This window comes from Ranitomeya variabilis, chromosome 2 (assembly GCF_051348905.1).
Source record: "Ranitomeya variabilis isolate aRanVar5 chromosome 2, aRanVar5.hap1, whole genome shotgun sequence".
NCBI lineage: Eukaryota > Metazoa > Chordata > Amphibia > Anura > Dendrobatidae > Ranitomeya > Ranitomeya variabilis.
This window is the reverse complement of record NC_135233.1, coordinates 715614969-715637052: the sequence shown is the minus strand read 5'-3', so window position 1 is coordinate 715637052 and position 22084 is coordinate 715614969. Positions and strand designations below refer to the sequence as shown.

Genomic DNA, 22084 nt, shown 5'->3' with positions numbered 1-22084 from the left:
CCCCCATGAAAATGTTTCCTCAAGTCCTTCAGGTAAAAGAGAGAACAAAGAGAAATAAGAAAGTAATTCCATCCTCCGGTAAACTCCCCTCCTCCCAGAAAGCAACAAGCACACATCCTGTGCCCCTTCCTACAATGCAGGAACCTTTTTTGCTGAAAAACTACACGGCTCTAAGCCATAAGGAAGATAGATTGAACAACACGGGTTAGATGGACGTCATTATAGGGGTGCAAGTTGCCCCCTTCTATATCAGACTCCATGGTTCCTCCCCCTCCCCCCCTTTTTTTTTTTCATCCTCTCTCCTCCTCCATATTCCTCTTCTTAGACTCATTCTTTCCGTTCGTATTTATACCATTATTACTTGGAGTGACCTAGCTCCTCTTGCTTGGGTCACTCTCTTTCAGAGGATACCTCATATGTATCACCAAAAGTCCTACAGTCTCCCTGGATAGGGGATACCTACATCCGCCATGGATTTTTTTTTTCTTTTCAGATCTTGCTGGACTTGATTGAAAATGATTTTGACCTGAAAGTTATACTATTTCGGGACTTGTTGGTTACAGTTCTTGATATACAGTTGTATATGAGATTTCTTTTTGTACTCAATACTTTTTATGTTGTTGAATCCTTTGTTCCTTGTTTGTTTTGAAGTTCTTTTCAATAAAAACCAGATTAAACATAAAAACTACACGGCTATGAAAAACAAAAACTTCAGGTGTACGTTTTGGGTCTGCCCTCCTCCTGTCATGTTACCTCCTCTGCTTAGGGCACTAGGGGAATCTGAAATGGGAGGAGGCTGCACATGGAGACAAGAGAGCAAAGTGGAAGGAAAGCATCCAAGTTTTGAGGGAGAGCAGGTCATGCAGCCTCTAGAAAGGGAAAAAAGAACATATAAGGTGATGAGGTGGGAATTATACAAAATCTGCAAGAGTGTAGAGATGTAGAGATAAATGAGTGCACTCATGACACCTGACACTGCAAAGAAATGAGGGACGAAGAAAATTTATCAGCATCAGAAAAAAGCAGTACAGAAATTAGGCTGTCTTAATCATAAGAGCTACTAAATGAAGCGGCAACTAGAGATGAGCAAACTTGTTCGGAAAACATTTGCCAATCTCAAATTTGGCAGAAACGTTGCACATTCGGATTTGTGTTCGGATTTCCGAGCTTCTTTCCTAAAATTCAGCAAAAGTCGGCCAAAGTTAGGTAAATCATTGAGTTAACTAAAGGCTCTTTCAGACAACAGTGTTTCCAGCAGCAGCACGTTCCGCACACATGCATACTGATGACAAATGGATGACATGCGTGTGTCATCAGTATGAGAATGTAAGATGCGGCCACTGCCTTTCAGAACTTATCTACAGCATTCTATAATGCTGTAGATAAGCCCCCGGCCCGGCCTGCAAGTGAAGACAACCAAGTTTTATTATTCTCACCCGGGGGAGGGGGCAGTCTGGTCCGATGGGTGTCGCAGGTCCAGGTCCGATGCCTCCCATCTTCTTGCGACGACGCCCTCCTGCTTCTTCATCGCTCCCCGACATCGCGCTCCTGCGCAGGCATACTTACCAGTCCTGTTGAGGGCAGAGTAAACTACTGAAGTGCGCAGGCGCTGGGAAAGGTCAGAGAGGCTCAGCACCTGTGCCCTGCAGTACTTTACTATGCCCTCAATAGGGCAGAGAAGTATGCCTGCGCAGGAGCGCCGATGCCGGGGAGCGATGAAGAAGCAAGAAGTTGGCATCGCAAGAAGATGGGAGGCGCCGGACCCGAACCTGCGACACCCATCGGACCGGACCCCCCCAGGTGAGTATAATATAACTTTTCTTCACTTGCAGGTCAGACCGGGGGCTTATCTACAGCATTATAGAATGATGTAGACAAGCTCTGAAAGGCAGTGGCCGCATCTTAAAGCGGCAAAATCTGCTGACAAGTTCCCTTTAAGGCCTTGAAGACTGCAGCCTGAAATGTACTGCAACTTTGACATACTGATAAGACAGGCCAACGCTTTTAGGTTAGTTGGGACTGATCTCTAGGTCCCTCACCAACCATGATCTCTTCATTTTCAAAATCATTGAGGGTCACAGAGGCCAGACCAATGCAGATCATAAAGTGGTGGCAGAGCCTATCAATATAACATAACTTTACTTTGGTGATAACCATTTATCACTTATATACACATCAAGTTATGGCATTTTACACCGTTATATTCAATGATATTCTGTAACAAGTCCAGACTAACAAAAACAATAATAATTATGGAGGTTTTGAAATGACTATCTAACATGAATAATTCCACTTACTCCTAAAAGATATACTTTATTAGCAATTGTTAGCAATTTATTAGCAAAAGTCCCTAAAACAAACACTGTCCCTATCAAGTGATAGCTATAAATCACCCTACCTGAAGGCAGAGTTTGGCACCCTATAGAGACCTCAATCATGGTGGTGTTGCCCTAGGAATCCCTAAGGAACCCTAAACATAAATAGCCCCTATTTGTGGATACTCCGAAAACAACATCCTAAAATGCAGAAAACAACATGCACCACACAATGGAAAATGAGCGGATATCAGTAAAACACAAGACAAATAAAAATTTCTAGACTTTGTCATAGGTTCAAATTGCAGGTTCTGATGCAAAGAAAATAGATAACATAGTTTTAGTCATTGAAAAAAAAAAAAAAGGATATCACTGCTGATTTCTGCGGATTCCTCTGCGGGTTTTCAACAGCACTTTCCTATTGGTGCATGTTGAAAACCGCTGCGGAATCCGCAGAAAGAAGTGACATGATCCTTCTTTTTTTCCGCAGCGAATCTGCGCAGATTTTTCCGCATCGTGGGCACAGCGGTTTTTGTTTTCCATGGGGTAACATTGTACTGTACCCCGCATGGAAAACTGCTGCGGATCCGCAGCGGATTTGATCCGCAGCAAAAACCGCATCGTGTGCACGAAGCCTAAAATAGATTTTATGACTATCCTATCAATCATCTAAACTAGAGTATATAAATGTTATTTTGTCAGTTTACTTAAGAAACAATGTATCATACTTGTATAAATGTTATATTTAATGCTTTAGTGTACTTTCTGGAGTATAGAAGATTATTCAATATCAAGTATAAAGTCCAGCTAAATTGGCATCAGAAATCAATATGTAACACATGCACATTTTGCTGGTTCACAGCACAGATCGGAATAAAAAAATTCTAGCACGTCTCAAAGGTTATAAAGAATTCTTGTTATCAGTAAACACAAGCCACAGTAAATATACAATCACACTCAAAATAAACTACAAAAGACTATATATACAAAACACTAAGGGTACCGTCACACAGTACCATTTTGATCGCTACGACGGTACGATTCGTGACGTTCTAGCGATATCGTTACGATATCGCTGTGTCTGACACGCAGCAGCGATCAGGGACCCTGCTGAGAATCGTACGTCGTAGCAGATCGTTTGGAACTTTCTTTCGTCGCTTGATCACCCGCTGACATCGCTGGATCGTTGTGTGTGACAGCGATCCAGCGATGTGTTCGCTTGTAACCAGGGTAAACATCGGGTAACTAAGCGCAGGGCCGCGCTTAGTAACCCGATGTTTACCCTGGTTACCAGCGTAAACGTAAAAAAAACAAACAGTACATACTCACATTCCGGTGTCTGTCCTCCGACGTCTCAGCTTCTCTGCACTGTGAGCGCCGGCCAGCCGGAAAGCGAGCACAGCGGTGACGTCTGACGTCACCGCTGTGCTTTCCGGCTATGGCGCTTACACAGTGGAGAGAAGCAGAACGCCGGGGACAGACACCGGAATGTAAGTATGTACTGTTTGTTTTTTTTACGTTTACGCTGGTAACCAGGGTAAACATCGGGTTACTAAGCGCGGCCCTGCGCTTAGTTACCCGATGTTTACCCTGGTTACCCGGGGACTTCGGCATCGCTCCAGCGCCGTGATTGCAACGTGTGACTGCAGTCTACGACGCTGGAGCGATAATCATACGATCGCTGCGACGTCACGGATCGTGCCGTCGTAGCGATTAAAATGGTACTGTGTGACGGTACCCTAAGGTAAAGTTACAATCAAAGAGGCTCTGCATCTTCCACAACTCGGACTATATAGTAGTGTCCAGTCAATTGTGTGACAGACCCTCATTTCTATAGTAATGCACTACACAAGTTATAATTAGGATTGCCAGCTACATTCACCATCAGTATCCAATGTTTATTTGGGCAAAAACAATGCTCCCTTCAAACATGAGAAATGGAATTACGTTATGACTGTTTTGACTCTTTGGAACAAAAATAATATTTCTTCCATTACATGAATTCTAGATTCCAGTCTAGGAGCAGTTTTTCGATCCAAATGAAGAAAGATGGGGAAGGCGCTATTAAGCAGCGGACAGCTCCCTATAGACCATTTGAACTAATAACCCAAAAGTGACCGACAAAAATGACACAATATTAACATTTTATGTGCTACCCCAATGCACTGCGTCAATCATGTGCAGTTTTTCATCTGTCAAGCAAAAGCAATTAAGAAACAGATTTAAGATCACCGATTAATAAATAAGTAATATTTACATGCCTGCCAACAGTAGTTGCTGAAATGTTGTACTTTACTTAGCTGGCAACATTAATAAGGCGTTTTTCAGAAATTTTTGGACAGTGTTGTAAAGCATTTAGGCGGATCTAAGCCACAGTAGTAAACTTCTTTTGTCTGGTATTATTTGATAAGCATTTTAATGAACCCTATCAGAAGTGCTGAAATGAAGGAAACGATGCACGCATTTGCAATTCCATAAGAAATAAAGTTGATGAAAACAATTTTAGTTCCGTTATCTGTTTGATGTGTTTTCATCTGAAACATAATTGGAGGCTAGTGTGCTATAAAGCTTAGTTTGACCTCGTGATCTACAGAATGTGAAGCCTTCCAGTCTTGGTCAAACAAAATAACTGCAATGGCCCCTACCTGGCTCACTTGGTAACATGCTAAAAAAGTCCATTTCCAAAAATCAAACACAGAATTCTTGAAGTCAAGTCAGCAGATCCTGTTAACAGAAGATAACTCTCCTAGAAAAACTAGAGCAGTCAAAAAGTTACAGGGGTTGTAGATCATTAGGAAAACATCTTTCTTCCAAAAACAATACTTTGCATTTGGTATTGTGGCTCAGCTCTAGTAATTTCAAAGGGGGTGCCATGCTACAACCCATGGGCAGATCTGGCAATGTTTTTAGAAGAAAGCAGCCATGTTCCCCTACTCCAATACAATCCCTTTAGGTTGTTGACTGTTCAATTCTGCTACATACACTACGGGGCGGTAAATTCCAATACTGGAAGCAGCCAAGGCTACACAGCATGTACATGAACAAAGCACCCTTATAAATGAAGTGATCTGTTTATCATGTATCTAGTGGTACATTGGCATGTAAAAATATGGGCACCTCTGGTGAAAATTACTGTTATTGTGAACAGTTAAGCATGTTGAAGATGAAATGATGTCTAAAAGGCTTAACGCTAAAGATGAAAAAAATGTTTTGTATTTGAGACAAAAAAATATACATATTGTAATTTTTTGCATTTTAAAAAAAGGAAAATGAGCTAATGCAAAAGTTGGGCACCCCTGGAGATTTGTGTGCTCAGATAACATTAACCAAGGTTTTAGACCTTAATTAGCCTTTAGGGTTATGGATTGTTCACCATCATCGATAGGAAATGCCAGGTGATGCAAATTACCCAGCTTTATAAAATCCCAGCCTCCCCTAACCTTGTGCCAAAAAACAGCAGTCAAGGGTTCATCTAAGTAGCTGCCTAGCACTCTGAAAATGAAAACGGTGGAGACCCACAAAGCAGAAGGCTATAAGAACATAGCAAAGTGTTTTCAAGTTGACATTTCCTCAGTTCAAAATGTAATAAAAAAATGGCAATTAACAGGAACAGTGGAGGTTAAGTTGAGGTCTCGAAGAGCAAGAACATTTCAGTGATATCTGCTCATAGGCTTCTTATAGAGGCAAATCAGAACCTCCGCTTGACTGCAAAAGACCTTCAGAAAGATTTAGCAGACTCTAGAGTCGTGGTACATTTTTCTACTGTTCAGAGGTGCATGCACAAATATGGCCTTCATGGAAGAGTCATAAGTAGAAAACCTCTCCTGTATCCTCACCATAAAATTCAGCATCAGAAGTACGCAAAAGAACATCCAAACAAGCCTGATGCGTTTTGGAAACAAGTCCTATGGACCAATGAGTTTAAAATACAACTCGTTGGTCACCACAATCATGTGAGGAGAAAAGAGGGCACAGAATTTCATGAAAAGAACATCTCGACAACCATTAAGCATGGAGGTGGATCAATCATGCTTTGGGGTTGTGTTGCAGCCAATGGCACGGGTTCAGTTTCATTGGTAGAGGGAAGAAAGAATTAAGTGAAATTTCAACAAATTCTTGATGTAAACATAACACCATCTGTAAAAAAAAGCTGAATTTGAAAAGAAAATCCACAATAAACTACCCGAAAAGGCTCAAGCTGAAGGGTTTACAATGGCCCTCAAAGTCCACTGATCTGAACATCATTGAAAATCTGTGTCTAGACCTCAAAATAGCAGTACATGCAGGAATCTCACAGAACTGGAAGAATGTTCCAAGGAAGAATATATGAAAATCCTGCAAGCAAAAAAAATAAAGACTCTTTTCTGGCTACAAAAAGCGTTTACAAGCTGTGATACTTGCAAAAGGGGGTGCTACTAGGTACTAACCATGTAGGGTGCACAAACTTTTGCATTGGCTCATTTTCCTTTATGTAATTTTTGAAAATTACAATATACCGTATATACTCGAGTATAAGCCGACCCGAGTATAAGCCGACCCCCCTAATTTTGCCACAAAAATTGGGAAAACTTATTGACTCGAGTATAAGCCTAGGGTGGAAAATGCAGCAGCTACCGGTGAATTTCAAAAATAAAAATAGATGCTCCATACCATTCATTATTGCCCCATAGATGCTCCATATAAAGCTGTGCCATATATAATGCTCCATACCATTGATTATTGCCCCATATATGATCCATATATAGCTGTGCCATATAGAATGCTCTGCACCGTTCATTATGGCCCCATAGATGCTCCATATAAAGCTGTGCCACATATACAATGCTCTGCACCGTTCATTATGGCCCCATAGATGCTCCATATAAAGCTGTGCCATATATGCTCTGCACCGTTCATTATGGCCCTATAGATGCTCCATATAAAGCTGTGCCACATATACAATGCTCTGCACCGTTCATTATGGCCCTATAGATGCTCCATATAAAGCTGTGCCATATATGCTCTGCACCGTTCATTATGGCCCCATAGATGCTCCTTATAAAGCTGTGCCATATATGCTCTGCACTGTTCATTATGGCCCCATAGATGCTCCTTATAAAGCTGTGCCATATATGCTCTACACCGTTCAGTTTGGCCCCATAGATGCTCATTATAAATCTGTGCCCTATATGCTCTGCACCGTTCCGTTTGGCCCCATAGATGCTCATTATAAAGCTGTCCCATATGGAATGCTCTGCAGCGTTCAGTTTGGCCCCATAGATGCTCATTATAAAGCTGCCCCATATGGAATGCTCTGCACCGTTCAGTTTGGCCCCATAGATGCTCCACATAAAGCTGTGCCATATATGCTCTCACCATTCATTATGGCCCCATAGATGCTCCTTATAAAGCTGTGCCATATATGCTCTGCACCATTTATTATGGCCCCATAGATGCTCCTTATAAAGCTGTGCCATATATGCTCTGCACCGTTCATTATGGCCCCATAGATGCTCCTTATAAAGCTGTGCCCTATATGCTCTGCACCGTTCCGTTTGGCCCCATAGATGCTCATTATAAATCTGTGCCCTATATGCTCTGCACCGTTCCGTTTGGCCCCATAGATGCTCATTATAAAGCTGCCCCATATGGAATGCTCTGCACCGTTCAGTTTGGCCCCATAGATGCTCCACATAAAGCTGTGCCATATATGCTCTGCACCATTCATTATGGCCCCATAGATGCTCCTTATAAAGCTGTGCCATATATGCTCTGCACCATTTATTATGGCCCCATAGATGCTCCTTATAAAGCTGTGCCATATATGCTCTGCACCGTTCATTATGGCCCCATAGATGCTCCTTATAAAGCTGTGCCATATATGCTCTGCACCGTTCATTATGGCCCCATAGATGCTCCTTATAAAGCTGTGCCCTATATGCTCTGCACCGTTCAGTTTGGCCCCATAGATGCTCCTTATAAAGCTGTGCCCTATATGCTCTGCACCGTTCAGTTTGGCCCCATAGATGCTCCTTATAAAGCTGTGCCATATATGCTCTGCACCGTTCAGTTTGGCCACATAGATGCTCCTTATAAAGCTGTGCCATATATGCTCTGCACCGTTCAGTTTGGCCCCATAGATGCTCCTTATATAGCTGTGCCATATATGCTCTGCACCGTTCAGTTTGGCCCCATAGATGCTCCACATAAAGCTGTGCCATATATGCTCTGCACCGTTCAGTTTGGCCCCATAGATGCTCATTATAAAGCTGCCCCATATGGAATGCTCTGCACCGTTCAGTTTGGCCCCATAGATGCTCCACATAAATCTGTGCCATATAACGCTGGTGCTGCTGCTGCAATAAAAAAAAAAAACACACTCACCTCTCTTGCTTGCAGCTCCCCAGCGTCCGGTCCCGGCGTCTCTCCGCACTGACTGATCAGGCAGAGGGCGGCGTGCACACTATATGCGTCATCGCGCCCTCTGATCTGCACAGTCAGTGCGGAGAGACGCCGGGAAGATGGAGCGGCGCCCGGTGTGTGGAACGTGGACAGGTAAATATGCGATACTTACCTGCTCCCGGCGTCCCGCTCCTTCCCCCGGACAGCTGGTCTCTGGGTGCCGCAGCCTCTTCCTCTATCAGCGGTCACCGGCACCGCTGATTAGAGAAATGAATATGGGGCTCCACCCCTATGGGAGTGGAGTACATACTCATAAGTTTAATGAGCGGTCCCACGTGACCGCTGTACAGGGGAAGAGCTGCGGCACCCGGAGACAGTGTGACGGGCAGGGGGAGCGTCAGGATCGCCGGGACTAGGTAAGTATGCCTCAGCGCCCTCTCCCCCTCACCCGCCGACCCTGCCACAGACCATGACTCGAGTATAAGCTGAGAGGGGCACTTTCAGCCCAAAAATTTGGGCTGAAAATCTCGGCTTATACTCGAGTATATACGGTATATATTTTTGCCTGAAATACATGGGAAATATGTCATCTTTAACTTTGGCCCTTTTAGAGATCATTTCATCTTCAACTTGCTTAACTGTTTACAAGAACAGTAATTTTAACAGGGGGAGGCCAAACTTTTATATGCTACTGTATGTGAAGCGTAGAATGGAATCTGGAAGTCTAGAACAGAAAAAATGGAAAGGTATAATATAACAATAATCAGCAAAATTACACCCATGAAAACATCACTTTTTTAGTACTCTTATTTTTAGGGGGCCCTCTGCTATCATTATTTCAGATTTATTCAGATTATTTCATCGGAGAGATATCCTGAATGAAAACCTCTTCCAGAGTGCTCTGGACCTCAGACTTGGCCGAAGGTTCACCATCCAACAAGACAATGACCCTAAGCACACAGCTATAATTATAAAGAAGTGGCTTCAGACCAACTCTGTGACCATTCTTGACTGGCCCAGCCAGAGCCCTGACCTAAACCCAGTTGAGCATCTCTGGGGAGACCTGAAAATGTCTGTCCACCAACGTTCACCATCCAACCTGATGAAAGTGGAGAGGATCTGCAAGAAAGAATGGCGGAGGATCCCCAAATCCAGGTGTGAAAAACTTGTTGCATCATTCCCAATAAGATTCATGGCTGTACTAGCTCAAAAGGGTGCTTCTATTCAATACTGAGCAAAGGGTCTGAATACTTATGATCATGTGATATTTCAGTTTTTCTTTTTAAATAAATTCGCAAAAATTTCTACACTTCTGGGTTTTTTTCAGTCAAGATGGGGTGCAGAACTTTTTTGAATTTACGAAATGGCTGCAATGAAACAAAGAGTGAAAAATTTAAAGGGGTCTGAATTATTTTCGTACCCACTGTACTTAATCCAATCTGAAACAGTTCCATTAATTGCTGACAATCCCATTTTTCATCCTTCACAAAACTATATACTTATATGCAAATTGCCTCTTCAGAGAGAAAGAGGGCTTGAACTCTATATCGTCACCTGCTAGAAGCAGCGATCCTACAAGTCACAATCAACCCTTTAACTTGCAATATGACTTAGGATATTTACTTATATTCACACAATTTCCACAATTCTAATCGTTCTCATTTCTTATGTGAAGCAGTCATAAAATCCTAGCCCTACCTCAATAACAGTCTTAGCTCCTCGTAGAAATAGATCAAGTGTGATAGGTAAGATTAATCCCATAAGAAGATATTCATGTGCAAAGGATTTGTTGCAGACATTTCTGAAACTGAAAATTCACACCATACATATCATGGGTTTTTATTCTGCAGCAAGCACATAAGGAAGGGTAGTCATTTATTATCCTCTCTATGCCACAAAAATAGTATCCAAAAGTAGCAAAATGTGGTGCAAGTGGTATTGTGAGCAAAATTTTGTGACTTTTTGCACCGTTTCAAAAAGACAAAAATTTCCTGTTTTGCGCATATAGCAACCTTAAAGCTATGCGCCCACGTTGCAGAAATCCTGCGGAAATGTCCGCAGCATTTCCGCAACTCCCTGCCACAGGTAAAATGCATGCGGAATTCGCATGCGTTTTCCCCCAAAGCACAAGCATTTTTAGATTGCAGAATGCTTGCGTTTTCCAAGAGATTTGAAGCATCGCTTGGAAAAGTGATTGACAGGTTGGTCACACTTGTCCAGAATAGTGCTTGACAAGTGTGACCATCTTTTTACTATTGATGCTGCCTATGCAGCATCAATAGTAAAAGATAGAATGTTAAAAATAATCAAAAAATAAAAAATATGGTTATTCTCACCTTCCGACAGCCCCCGATCTCCTCAGCGGCGCTCCCGGTACGTTCCGTTCCCAGCCCAGGGATGCTTTGCACAAAGGACCTATGTGACGTCATGGTCGCATGACCACGAGGTCATCTCAGGTGATTCGCGCAATGCATCCCTGGGAACGGAAGCCGCCGCGTGCACCGCTGAGAGGCAGGAGGACTCCCGGGGCCATCAGAAGGTAAGTACATCCTTATTTTTTGTTTTAATTCTTTTTTTTTTACATTAATATCATACCCAGGGTCTGGAGGAGAGTCTCCTCTCCTCCAGGCCCGAGCACCATCTGCACATGAAGCGCTCACTTTAACCCCTTTCTGACCTCGGACGGGATAGTACGTCCGAGGTCAGCTCCCCTGCTTTGATGCAGGGCTCCGCAGTGAGCCCGCATCAAAGCCGGGACATGTCAGCTGTTTTGAACAGCTGACATGTGCCCGCAATAGCGGCAGGTGAAATCGCGATTCACCCGCCGCTATTAACTAGTTAAATGCCGCTGTCAAACGCAGACAGCGGCATTTAACCGGCGCTTCTGGCCGGGCGGCCGGGAATGAGCGCATCGCCGACCTCCGTCACATGATCGGAGTTCGGCGATGCTTCAGAATAGTAACCATAGAGGTCCTTGAGACCTCTGTGGTTACTGATCCCCGGCAGCTGTGAGCGCCTGTGGTCGGCGCTCACAGCACACCTGCATTTCTGCTACATAGCAGCAAACATCAGATCGCTGCTATGTAGCAGAGGCGATCATGTTGTGCCTGCTTCTAGTCTCCCATGGAAGCTATTGAAGCGTGGCAAAAGTTAAAAAAAAAGTTAAAAAAAATGTGAAAAAAAAAAAAAATATATAAAAGTTTAAATCACCCCCCTTTCGCCCCATTCAAAATAAATCAATAAAAAAATAATAGAACCTACACATATTTGGTATCGCCGCGTTCAGAATCGCCCAATCTATCAATAAAAAAAAGCATTAACCTGATCGCCAAACGGCGTAACGAGAAAAAAATTCGAACCGCCAGAATTACGTTTTTTGGTCGCCGCGACATTGCATTAAAATGCAATAACGGGTGATCAAAAGAACGTATCTGCACCGAAATGGTATCATTAAAAACGCCGGCTCGGCACGCAAAAAAAAAGCCCTCAAACGACCAAGATCATGAAAAATGGAGACGCTACGGGTATCGGAAAATGGCGCAATTTTTATTTTTTTAGCAAAGTTTGGAATTTTTTTTCACCACTTAGATAAAAAAGTGGTTTCACACTTGCGTTTTTGTCTGCAGCGTTTTTTGCACAAAAAACGCATGCGTTTTTTTCTCCTATATTTAACATTGAAAACGCATGCGTTTTTTTGCACATGCGTTTGGTCGCGTTTTCAAACGCATGCGTTTTTTGTCTGCATGCGTTCATTTTCAAAAATGCTATCTGCAGTATTTTCTTGCGCGTTTTTTTGCCGCGAAAAAACGCATGCGTTTTTTCGCGGCAAAAAAATGCATTGCTGTCTATGTAAACGCATGCGTTTTTAAGCACATGCGTTTGTTTGCGCTAAAAACGCATGCGTTTTTATAGAAAAAAACCAGAAAACACACTGAAAAGCCACCCACCACCATCAAGGTGATAAAGGGATCTAAACCCTAACCCTAACTCTACCCCTAACCTCACCCCTAACCGTTTAATGAACATTTTCTGACAGTCATATTGCCACGTATTTAAGTGCCACGTATCACGTATTTCAGTGCCACGTGCCACGTGCCACGTATTTAATACGTGGCACTTAAATATGTGCCACGTGGCACTTAAATACGTGGCACTTAAATATGTGGCACGTGGCACTTTAATACGTGGCACGTGGCACTTAAATACGTGGCACGTGGCACTTAAATACGTGGCAAGTGGCATACGTGGCACTGAAATACGTGGCACGTGGCACTTTAATACGTGGCACGTGGCACTTAAATATGTGGCACGTGGCACTTTAATACGTGGCACGTGGCACTTAAATATGTGGCACTTAAAGTGCCACGTGCCACATATTTAAGTGCCACGTGCCACGTATTAAAGTGCCACGTATTTCAGTGCCACGTATGCCACGTGCCACGTATTTAAGTGCCACGTGCCACGTATTAAAGTGCCACGTGCCACATATTTAAGTGCCACGTGCCACGTATTTAAGTGCCACGTGCCACGTATTTAAGTGCCACGTATTTGAGTGCCACGTATTTAAGTACCACGTATTTCAGTTGCACGTATTTCAGTGCCACGTATTTCAGTCACGTTTAGGTTTAGGGTTAGGGTTAGGGGTAGGGGTAGGGTTAGGGTTTTCTTGTTTTTTCTTGTGTTTTCTTGTGTTTTTCTATAAAAACGCATGCGTCTAAAAACGCATGCGTTTTACCGCGTTTACATGCGTTTTTCACACATGCGTTTTTTTAAAAAACGCATGCAAACAAAAACGCAAGTGTGAAACCAGCCTAATGGCAGGTCAGTTTTAGCATTTATTGAACCTAGCAAAAAAGCCAAACAAAAAACAAGTGTGGGACTGCACTTTTTTTGCAATTTCACCACACTTGGAATTTCTTTCCTGTTTTCTAGTACACGACATGGTAAAACCAATGATTTCGTTCAAAAGTACAACTCGTCCCGCAAAAAATAAGCCCTCACATGGCCAAATTGATGGAAAAATAAAAAAGTTATGGCTCTGGGAAGGAGGGGAGCGAAAAACGAACACGGAAAAACGGAAAATCCAAAGGTCATGAAGGGGTTAAGCATGGTGGGCATAGCGTTTCAATGCAATCCTATGGCGGCGCAATCGCCGCGATTCCACAGAAATAATAAACATGCTGCGGATTTTACCGCTATGCGATTCCGCCGCGGGAAATTCCACAGCATGGGCACAGCAACTGCGGAATCCCATAGGATTTCATGGGAATGTGGTTTTAAGCATTTTTATGCGTTTCCGCTGCGGCAAAAAAGTAGCGGAAACGCATAAAAAACACAATGTGGGCACACAGCCTAACAGGTGAGGAATGCTTGTTTTTTATATAACATTTCCTGTTTTTGGCAACTTTCATAAAACTGTAGTCAACACCTTTTAGGGTAAGTTCACACAGGGCGTTTTTGCTGCGTTTTTTTGGCGGCGTTTTTTATGCTAAGTTTCTGCTGCTTTTTACAGTACCAGCAAAGCCTATGAGATTTCAGAAATCTCATGCACACACATTGGTTTTTTGTGTGATCAGTATTTTGTGTTTTGCTGCGTCTTTCGGTCATAGAGCATGTCACTTCTTTCAGGCTATGTGCACGCGTTGTGGCTTCATGTGTGGATTTTTCCGCACCGTTTTTTAAAAATCCGCAGGTAAAACGCACTGCGTTTTACTTGTGGATTTACTGAGGAACTACCGCAGATTTCCTGCTTTTTTTGTGCGGATTTCACCTGCGGTTTTACACCTGTGGATTCCTATTGAGGAGCAGGTGTAAACCGCTGCGGAATCCGCACAAAGAATTGACATGTTGCAGAAAATACAACGCAGCGTTTCCGCGTGGTATTTTCCGCAGCATGGTCACAGCGGATTTGATTTTCAATAGGTTTACATGGTACTGTAAACGTGATGGAAAACCGCAGCCAAATCCACACCGTGTGCACATTCCCTCAGCGTTTTTGCTGCGTTTTTTCAGCGTTTTTCACCCATTGACTTGAAAGGGTGTTGAAAAAAATGCAGCAAAAATGCAGATATTATTTGCTGCTGAAAATTCAAGGACATTAGTATGGGCAAAATGAAAAAAATGCAGCAAAAACGCACCAAATAAGCAACAAAAAACGCACCAAAAACGCACCTAAACCTGCATTTTTGACGCAGCTTCTTTCCTGCCAAAAAGATCAGGTTTTGCTGCAGAAAAAGAAAGCAGCAAAAACGCCCTGTGTGAACTTACCCTTAGTGTTATGATCAAATTGCTCCCATCTTGAAGATGAACATGTAATATCTTACCTTTGAAAGCAGTAGTTTTGTAGTTGTGTTCTATTGCAGAAATAACATCTTTCCAAAAATCATACTTCTTCTGCCCATCAGTCTGTATATATATAAAAAAAAACAACATGTAAATATTTGAGTAATCTTAGTAAACCTACACAAATTAAACAAAAATATATCCTTTCTGATGGTTGGTGAAGGGAAGTAACATCGGCAAGTCTGAACCTCCAGGATCACTCGGGGTTCTAAAAAACACATTTTAAGAGTTACAGACGCCCTGCACATGAAACCTACACAGATCCTACTTCTGATCATTATAACTTTGCCTTTAAACGCAACGATAGTCACAATCAAGACATGATGTAATGACAAAACCCTTCCCAGCCATGGCATATGAGATGCTGCTGTGCAAATAAAAGGTGAAAAAGGGAAACTTCTTTCTAGGGCACAACAAAACTTAATTTAGTTAAAATCTTCATTTTCTAAACCTTTAGGGTATGTGTCCACGTTCAGGAAACGCTGCGTTTTTGATGCAGCGTTGAGCCGCAGCGTCAAAAACGCAGCGTCCAGATGTTACAGCATAGTGGAGGGGATTTCATGAAATCCCGTCTCCACTGTGCATTAAAAAACGCATGCATTTTTCCCCGCAAAAACGCACATGCGGTACGTTTTTTCAGAACGCAGCATGTTGCTACAATGAGCAAAACACACAGGAACACCGCAGGTGACCTGCCAGTGACCTCAGGTGCATTTTTGGTCAGGATTTTACTTGCATAAAATCCTGACCAAAGCCTGAAGCAAACCTGAACGTGGACACATACCCTTAGGGTATGTGTCCACGTTCAGGATTGCATCAGGATTTGGTCAGGATTTTTCATCAGTATTTGTAAGCCAAAACCAGGAGTGGGTGATAAATGCAAAAGTGGAGCATATGTTTCTATTATACTTTTCCTCTAATTGTTCCACTCCTGGTTTTGGCTTACAAATACTGATGAAAAATCCTGACCAAATCCTGATACAATCCTGAACGTGGACACATACCCTAAGAAACTCGGCGAATGTTACCATTTCCAAAACTGCTCTAGTAATGTGTGCAACTGCAGATTGGATGTAAAAACTAAGCCAAAGAAACTTGGTAACACGATGGCAAACTTATGCCTAGTAAAGAGATACTTCTTGCTTTATTGAGCCTAAGAAACCACGTTAAAGGAAAACCCCTGTCTCCCAGCTGCAGTTTGTTCTAAAAACTAAACAAACCAAGCTTTACTCACCCTCCCCAGGTCCCGCACTGAGTCTCTGCTGCTGATTTCAGTAGTTGTTGTCTGCAGCACTGACATGAGTGGCTCATACTGTCAGCTCGGGCAGTGCCCAGAACTTATTGACTGCTGAAAAGTCTACGTGGCATCAGCACCACCGATGACGATTGACACAGAGAAGCAGAGGTGACTCAGAGCTTGACCCGAGGAGGGTGAGGAAAGAACAGTTTGTTTCTTTTTAACAAAAACAAGAAGCCAGTAGACAAAACCCCTTAATGAAATCTCTGCAAGGTATTCCGGCTTTGTAAGGCTTCATTTTATTGGAGTCCCGAAGATGGCATTTCACATTCATATTTATGGTAAGTTAGTTTGTACTTTCTTGTAATTTGTACAAACCGTTCCCAATGACGCATACAATTGTGTAGTAATTTTGTATCTGAACTGTAAGAACAGTATCCTTGAAATTCCACTAGGTGTCACCATCATTTCATAGCCAATTCAAATGATCAAACAGAAATACAGAAGGCCTATCCATAATGTACTGCCTTCAAATGGAAAAAGAAAACCCGGTTGTTTTCAGGTCTGCCCCAATAATGCAATTCCTAGGCAATACCCAGGAGCTTTACTCAGCAGCGTCATGCTTATGCAGCATGCTGGAGTCATAATTTGATATCTGAGACCAAGGCTGATGCTTCATTCCCGGATGGCCACACTGTCCCACCAAAATCCCAAACCCATTGTTTAATCACTCGCTAGTAACACCTACAAGTCCAACAAGAGAAAAGCAAATGGAAAACTAATTTTCATGTAACAAATATGAAAACATATTATATATTAATATTAACCAATCGGCAGAATAGGAAACTTTTCTCCCTGTTAGAATGAAGCGGCAGTGCACATGCTCGAGTGCTGCTCTATTCATTCCCTATGGAGCTGCCGAGCGTTGCTCTTGCGTTTTTTTAGCAGCTTCGTAGAGAATGAATAAAAGGGCGGTTGGGCATCCAATCTGCTACTCCATTCTGTAACAAGGATAAAAATACCCCGATAATGATAAAAATGAATTGTTCTGCCCGTTGCTGAGCATCAGAGCGTTCAGACCCCACAGATCAGTATCCTGCAGATGCATGATAATTGTTCTCACAGAACAACCCCTTTAATTTACCCCATACTTAATTCTTCTTTGCCATAAGTGTTGGAGTTAGGTAGATCCTTCTTAACATCAATATTATGGTGATGCTACTGCAGAACAGTCTATGAAAAAAAACGCTCATTAAGATAATGAATATGCACGCCTCTCCACTCCCATAGGTATGGAGCACATATTCATTACCTTAATGAGCAGTACAACGTGACCGCTCAGGACATGAATAGCTGCTGCATCGGGACAACGGAGATGCCGGGACGTTCAGCAACGGCGCAAGGAGGGGGAGTATGACGGGAGAGGACGGGAGGGAGCCGAGCCATGCATACAAGGATGTGACGGGGGAGCCCAGCCATGCATACAAGGATGGGACCGTGGGAGCCCAGCCATGCATACAAGGATGGGACGGAGGAGCCCAGCCATGGATACAAGGATGGGACGGGGAGCGCAGCCATGCATACAAGGATGGGACGGGGGAGCCCAGCCATGCATACAAGGAAGGGACAAGGGAGCCTAGCCATGCATACAAGGATGGGACGGGGGAGCCCAGCCATGCATACAAGGATGGGACCGTGGGAGCCCAGCCATGCATACAAGGATGGGACGGGGGAGCCCAGCCATGCATACAAGGATGGGACCGTGGGAGCCCAGCCATGCATACAAGGATGGGTCCGTGGGAGCCCAGCCATGCATACAAGGATGGGACTGGGGGAACTCAGTCATACATACAAGGATGGGACCGGGGAAACTCAGTCATACATACAAGGATTGGATGGGGGAGCCGAGCCATGTATACAAGGATGGGACGTGGGAGCCGAGCCATGCATACAAGGATGGGACGTGGGAGCCGAGCCATGTATACAAGGATGGGACGTGGGAGCCCAGCCATGCATACAAGGATGGGACGTGGGAGCCGAGCCATGTATAGAAGGATGGGACGTGGGAGCCCAGCCATGCATACAAGGATGGGACAGGGGGAACTCAGTCATACATACAAGGATGGGACCGGGGAAACTCAGTCATACATACAAGGATTGGATGGGGGAGCCGAGCCATGCATACAAGGATGGGACCGGGGGAACTCAGTCATACATACAAGGATGGGATGGGGGAGCCGAACCATGCATACAAGGATGGGACGTGGGAGCCGAGCCATGTATACAAGGATGGGACGTGGGAGCCGAGCCATGCATACAAGGATGGGAAGTGGGAGCCGAGCCATGTATACAAGGATGGGACGTGGGAGCCGAGCCGTGCATACAAGGATGGGACGTGGGAGCCGAGCCATGTATACAAGGATGGGACGTGGGAGCCCAGCCATGCATACAAGGATGGGACAGGGGGAGCCTAGCCATGCATATAAGGATGGGTCGGGGGAGCCGAGCCATGCATATAAGGATGGGACGGGGGATTCGAGCCATGCATACAAGATGGGAGGAGGGGGAACCGAGCCATGCATAGAACGATGGGATGGGGGAGCCCAGCCATGCATATAACGATGGGATGGGGGAGCCCAGCCATGCATATAACAATGGGACGAGGAGCCCAGCCATGCAGCCATGCATACCAGGATGGGACGGGGGAGCCCAGTCATGCATACAAGGATGGGACAGGGGAGCCCAGCCATGCATGCAAGATGGGACGGGGGAGCCCAGCCATGCATACAAGGATGGGATGGGGGAGCCCAGCCATGCATACAAGGATGGGACGGGGGAGCCCAGCCATGCATACAAGGATGGGACCGTGGGAGCCCAGCCATGCATACAAGGATGGGACGGGGGAGCCCAGCCAAGGATGCAAGGATGGGACGGGGAGCCCAGCCATGCATACAAGGATGGGACGGGGGAGCCCAGCCATCCATACAAGGATTGGACAAGGGAGCCTAGCCATGCATACAAGGATGGGACGGGGGAGCCCAGCCATGCATACAAGGATGGGACCGTGGGAGCCCAGCCATGCATACAAGGATGGGACGGGGGAGCACAGCCATGCATACAAGGATGGGACAAGGGAGCCCAGCCATGCATACAAGGATGGGACCGTGGGAGCCCAGCCATGCATACAAGGATGGGTCCGTGGGAGCCCAGCCATGCATACAAGGATGGGACTGGGGGAACTCAGTCATACATACAAGGATGGGACCGGGGAAACTCAGTCATACATACAAGGATTGGATGGGGGAGCCGAGCCATGCATACAAGGATGGGACCGGGGGAACTCAGTCATACATACAAGGATGGGATGGGGGAGCCGAGCCATGCATATAACAATGGGACGAGGAGCCCAGCCATGCATACCAGGATGGGTCCGGGGGAACTCAGTCATACATACAAGGATGGGATGGGGGAGCCCAGCCATGCATATAACAATGGGACGAGGAGCCCAGCCATGCATACCAGGATGGGACGGGGGAGCCCAGTCATGCATACAAGGATGGGACAGGGGAGCCCAGCCATGCATGCAAGATGGGACGGGGGAGCCCAGCCATGCATACAAGGATGGGATGGGGGAGCCCAGCCATGCATACAAGGATGGGACGGGGGAGCCCAGCCATGCATACAAGGATGGGACAGGGGAGCCCAGCCATGCATGCAAGATGGGACGGGGGAACCCAGCCATGCATACAAGGATGGGACGGGGGAGCCCAGCCATGCATACAAGGATGGGACAGGGGAGCCCAGCCATGCATACAAGGATGGGATGGGGGAGCCCAGCCATGCATACAAGGATGGGACAGGGAAGCCCAGCCATGCATGCAAGATGGGACGGGGGAGCCCAGCCATGCATACAAGGATGGGATGGGGGAGCCCAGCCATGCATACAAGGATGGGACGGGAGCAGAGCCATGACTACTAGGATGGGACGAGGGAGCCTAGCCATGCATACAAGGATGGGACGGGGAGCCGAGTCATGCATACAAGGATGGGATGGGGGAGACCAGTCATGCATACAAGGATGGGACGGGGGAGCCCAGTCATGCATACAACGATGGGACGGGGGAGCCCAGCCATGCATACCAGGATGGGACGGGGGAGCCCAGCCATGTATACAAGGATGGGATGGTGGAGCCCAGCCATGCATACAAGGATGGGACGGGAGCCGAGCCATGCCTACAAGGATGGGACGGGGGAGCCTAGCCATGCATACAAGGATGGGACGGGGGAGCCGAGCCATGCATACAAGGATGGGACGGGGGAGACCAGTCATGCATACAACGATGGGACGGGGGAGCCCAGCCATGCATACCAGGATGGGACCGGGGAACCCAGCCATGCATACAAGGATGGGATGGGGGAGCCCAGCCATGTGTACAAGGATGGGACAGGGGAGCCCAGCCATGCATGCAAGATGGGACGGGGGAGCCCAGCCATGCATACAAGGATGGGATGGGGGAGCCCAGCCATGCATACAAGGATGGGACAGGGGAGCCCAGCCATGCATGCAAGATGGGACGGGGGAACCCAGCCATGCATACAAGGATGGGACGGGGGAGCCCAGCCATGCATACAAGGATGGGACAGGGGAGCCCAGCCATGCATACAAGGATGGGATGGGGGAGCCCAGCCATGCATACAAGGATGGGACAGGGAAGCCCAGCCATGCATGCAAGATGGGACGGGGGAGCCCAGCCATGCATACAAGGATGGGATGGGGGAGCCCAGCCATGCATACAAGGATGGGACGGGAGCAGGGCCATGACTACAAGGATGGGACGAGGGAGCCTAGCCATGCATACAAGGATGGGACGGGGAGCCGAGCCATGCATACAAGGATGAGATGGGGGAGACCAGTCATGCATACAAGGATGGGACGGGGGAGCCCAGTCATGCATACAACGATGGGACGGGGGAGCCCAGCCATGCATACCAGGATGGGACGGGGGAGCCCAGCCATGTATACAAGGATGGGATGGGGGAGCCCAGCCATGCATACAAGGATGGGACGGGAGCCGAGCCATGCCTACAAGGATGGGATGGGGGAGCCTAGCCATGCATACAAGGATGGGACAGGGGAGCCGAGCCATGCATACAAGGATGGGACGGGGGAGACCAGTCATGCATACAACGATGGGACGGGGGAGCCCAGCCATGCATACCAGGATGGGACGGGGGAGCCCAGCCATGCGTACAAGGATGGGATGGGGGAGCCCAGCCATGCATACAAGGTTGGAACAGGGGAGCCCAGCCATGCCTACAAGGATGGGACGGGGGAGCCGAGCCATGCATACAAGGATGGGACGGGGGAGACCAGTCATGCATACAAGGATGGGACGGGGGAGCCCAGTCATGCATACAACGATGGGACGGGGGAGCCCAGCCATGCATACCAGGATGGGATGGGGGAGCCCAGCCATGCATACAAGGATGGGACGGGGGAGACCAGTCATGCATACAAGGATGGGACGGGGGGAGCCCAGTCATGCATACAACGATGGGACGGGGGAGCCCAGCCATGCATACCAGGATGGGATGGGGGAGCCCAGCCATGCATACAAGGATGGGACAGGGGAGCCCAGTCCTGCATACAACGATGGAATGGGGGAGCCCAGTCATGCATACTAGGATGGGAAGGGGGAGCCCAGTCATACATACAACGATGGGACGGGGAGCCCCGCCATGCATACAAAAATGGGACGGGGGAGCCGAGCCATGCATACAAGATGGGACGGGGAAGGGGAGCCATGCA

At 46.2% G+C, this 22084-nt stretch overlaps 1 protein-coding gene across 1 annotated transcript in view; it reads right to left on the bottom strand.

Annotated features, from left to right (window-relative positions):
• NT5DC1 (5'-nucleotidase domain containing 1) overlaps positions 1–22084 on the bottom strand; it is a 397045-nt gene that overhangs the window by 320371 nt on the left and 54590 nt on the right. The window contains exon 6 of the mRNA XM_077289501.1: positions 15020–15101. Within this exon, the coding sequence (XP_077145616.1) occupies positions 15020–15101 (82 nt within the window). The remainder of the gene's footprint in view (positions 1–15019; positions 15102–22084) is intronic.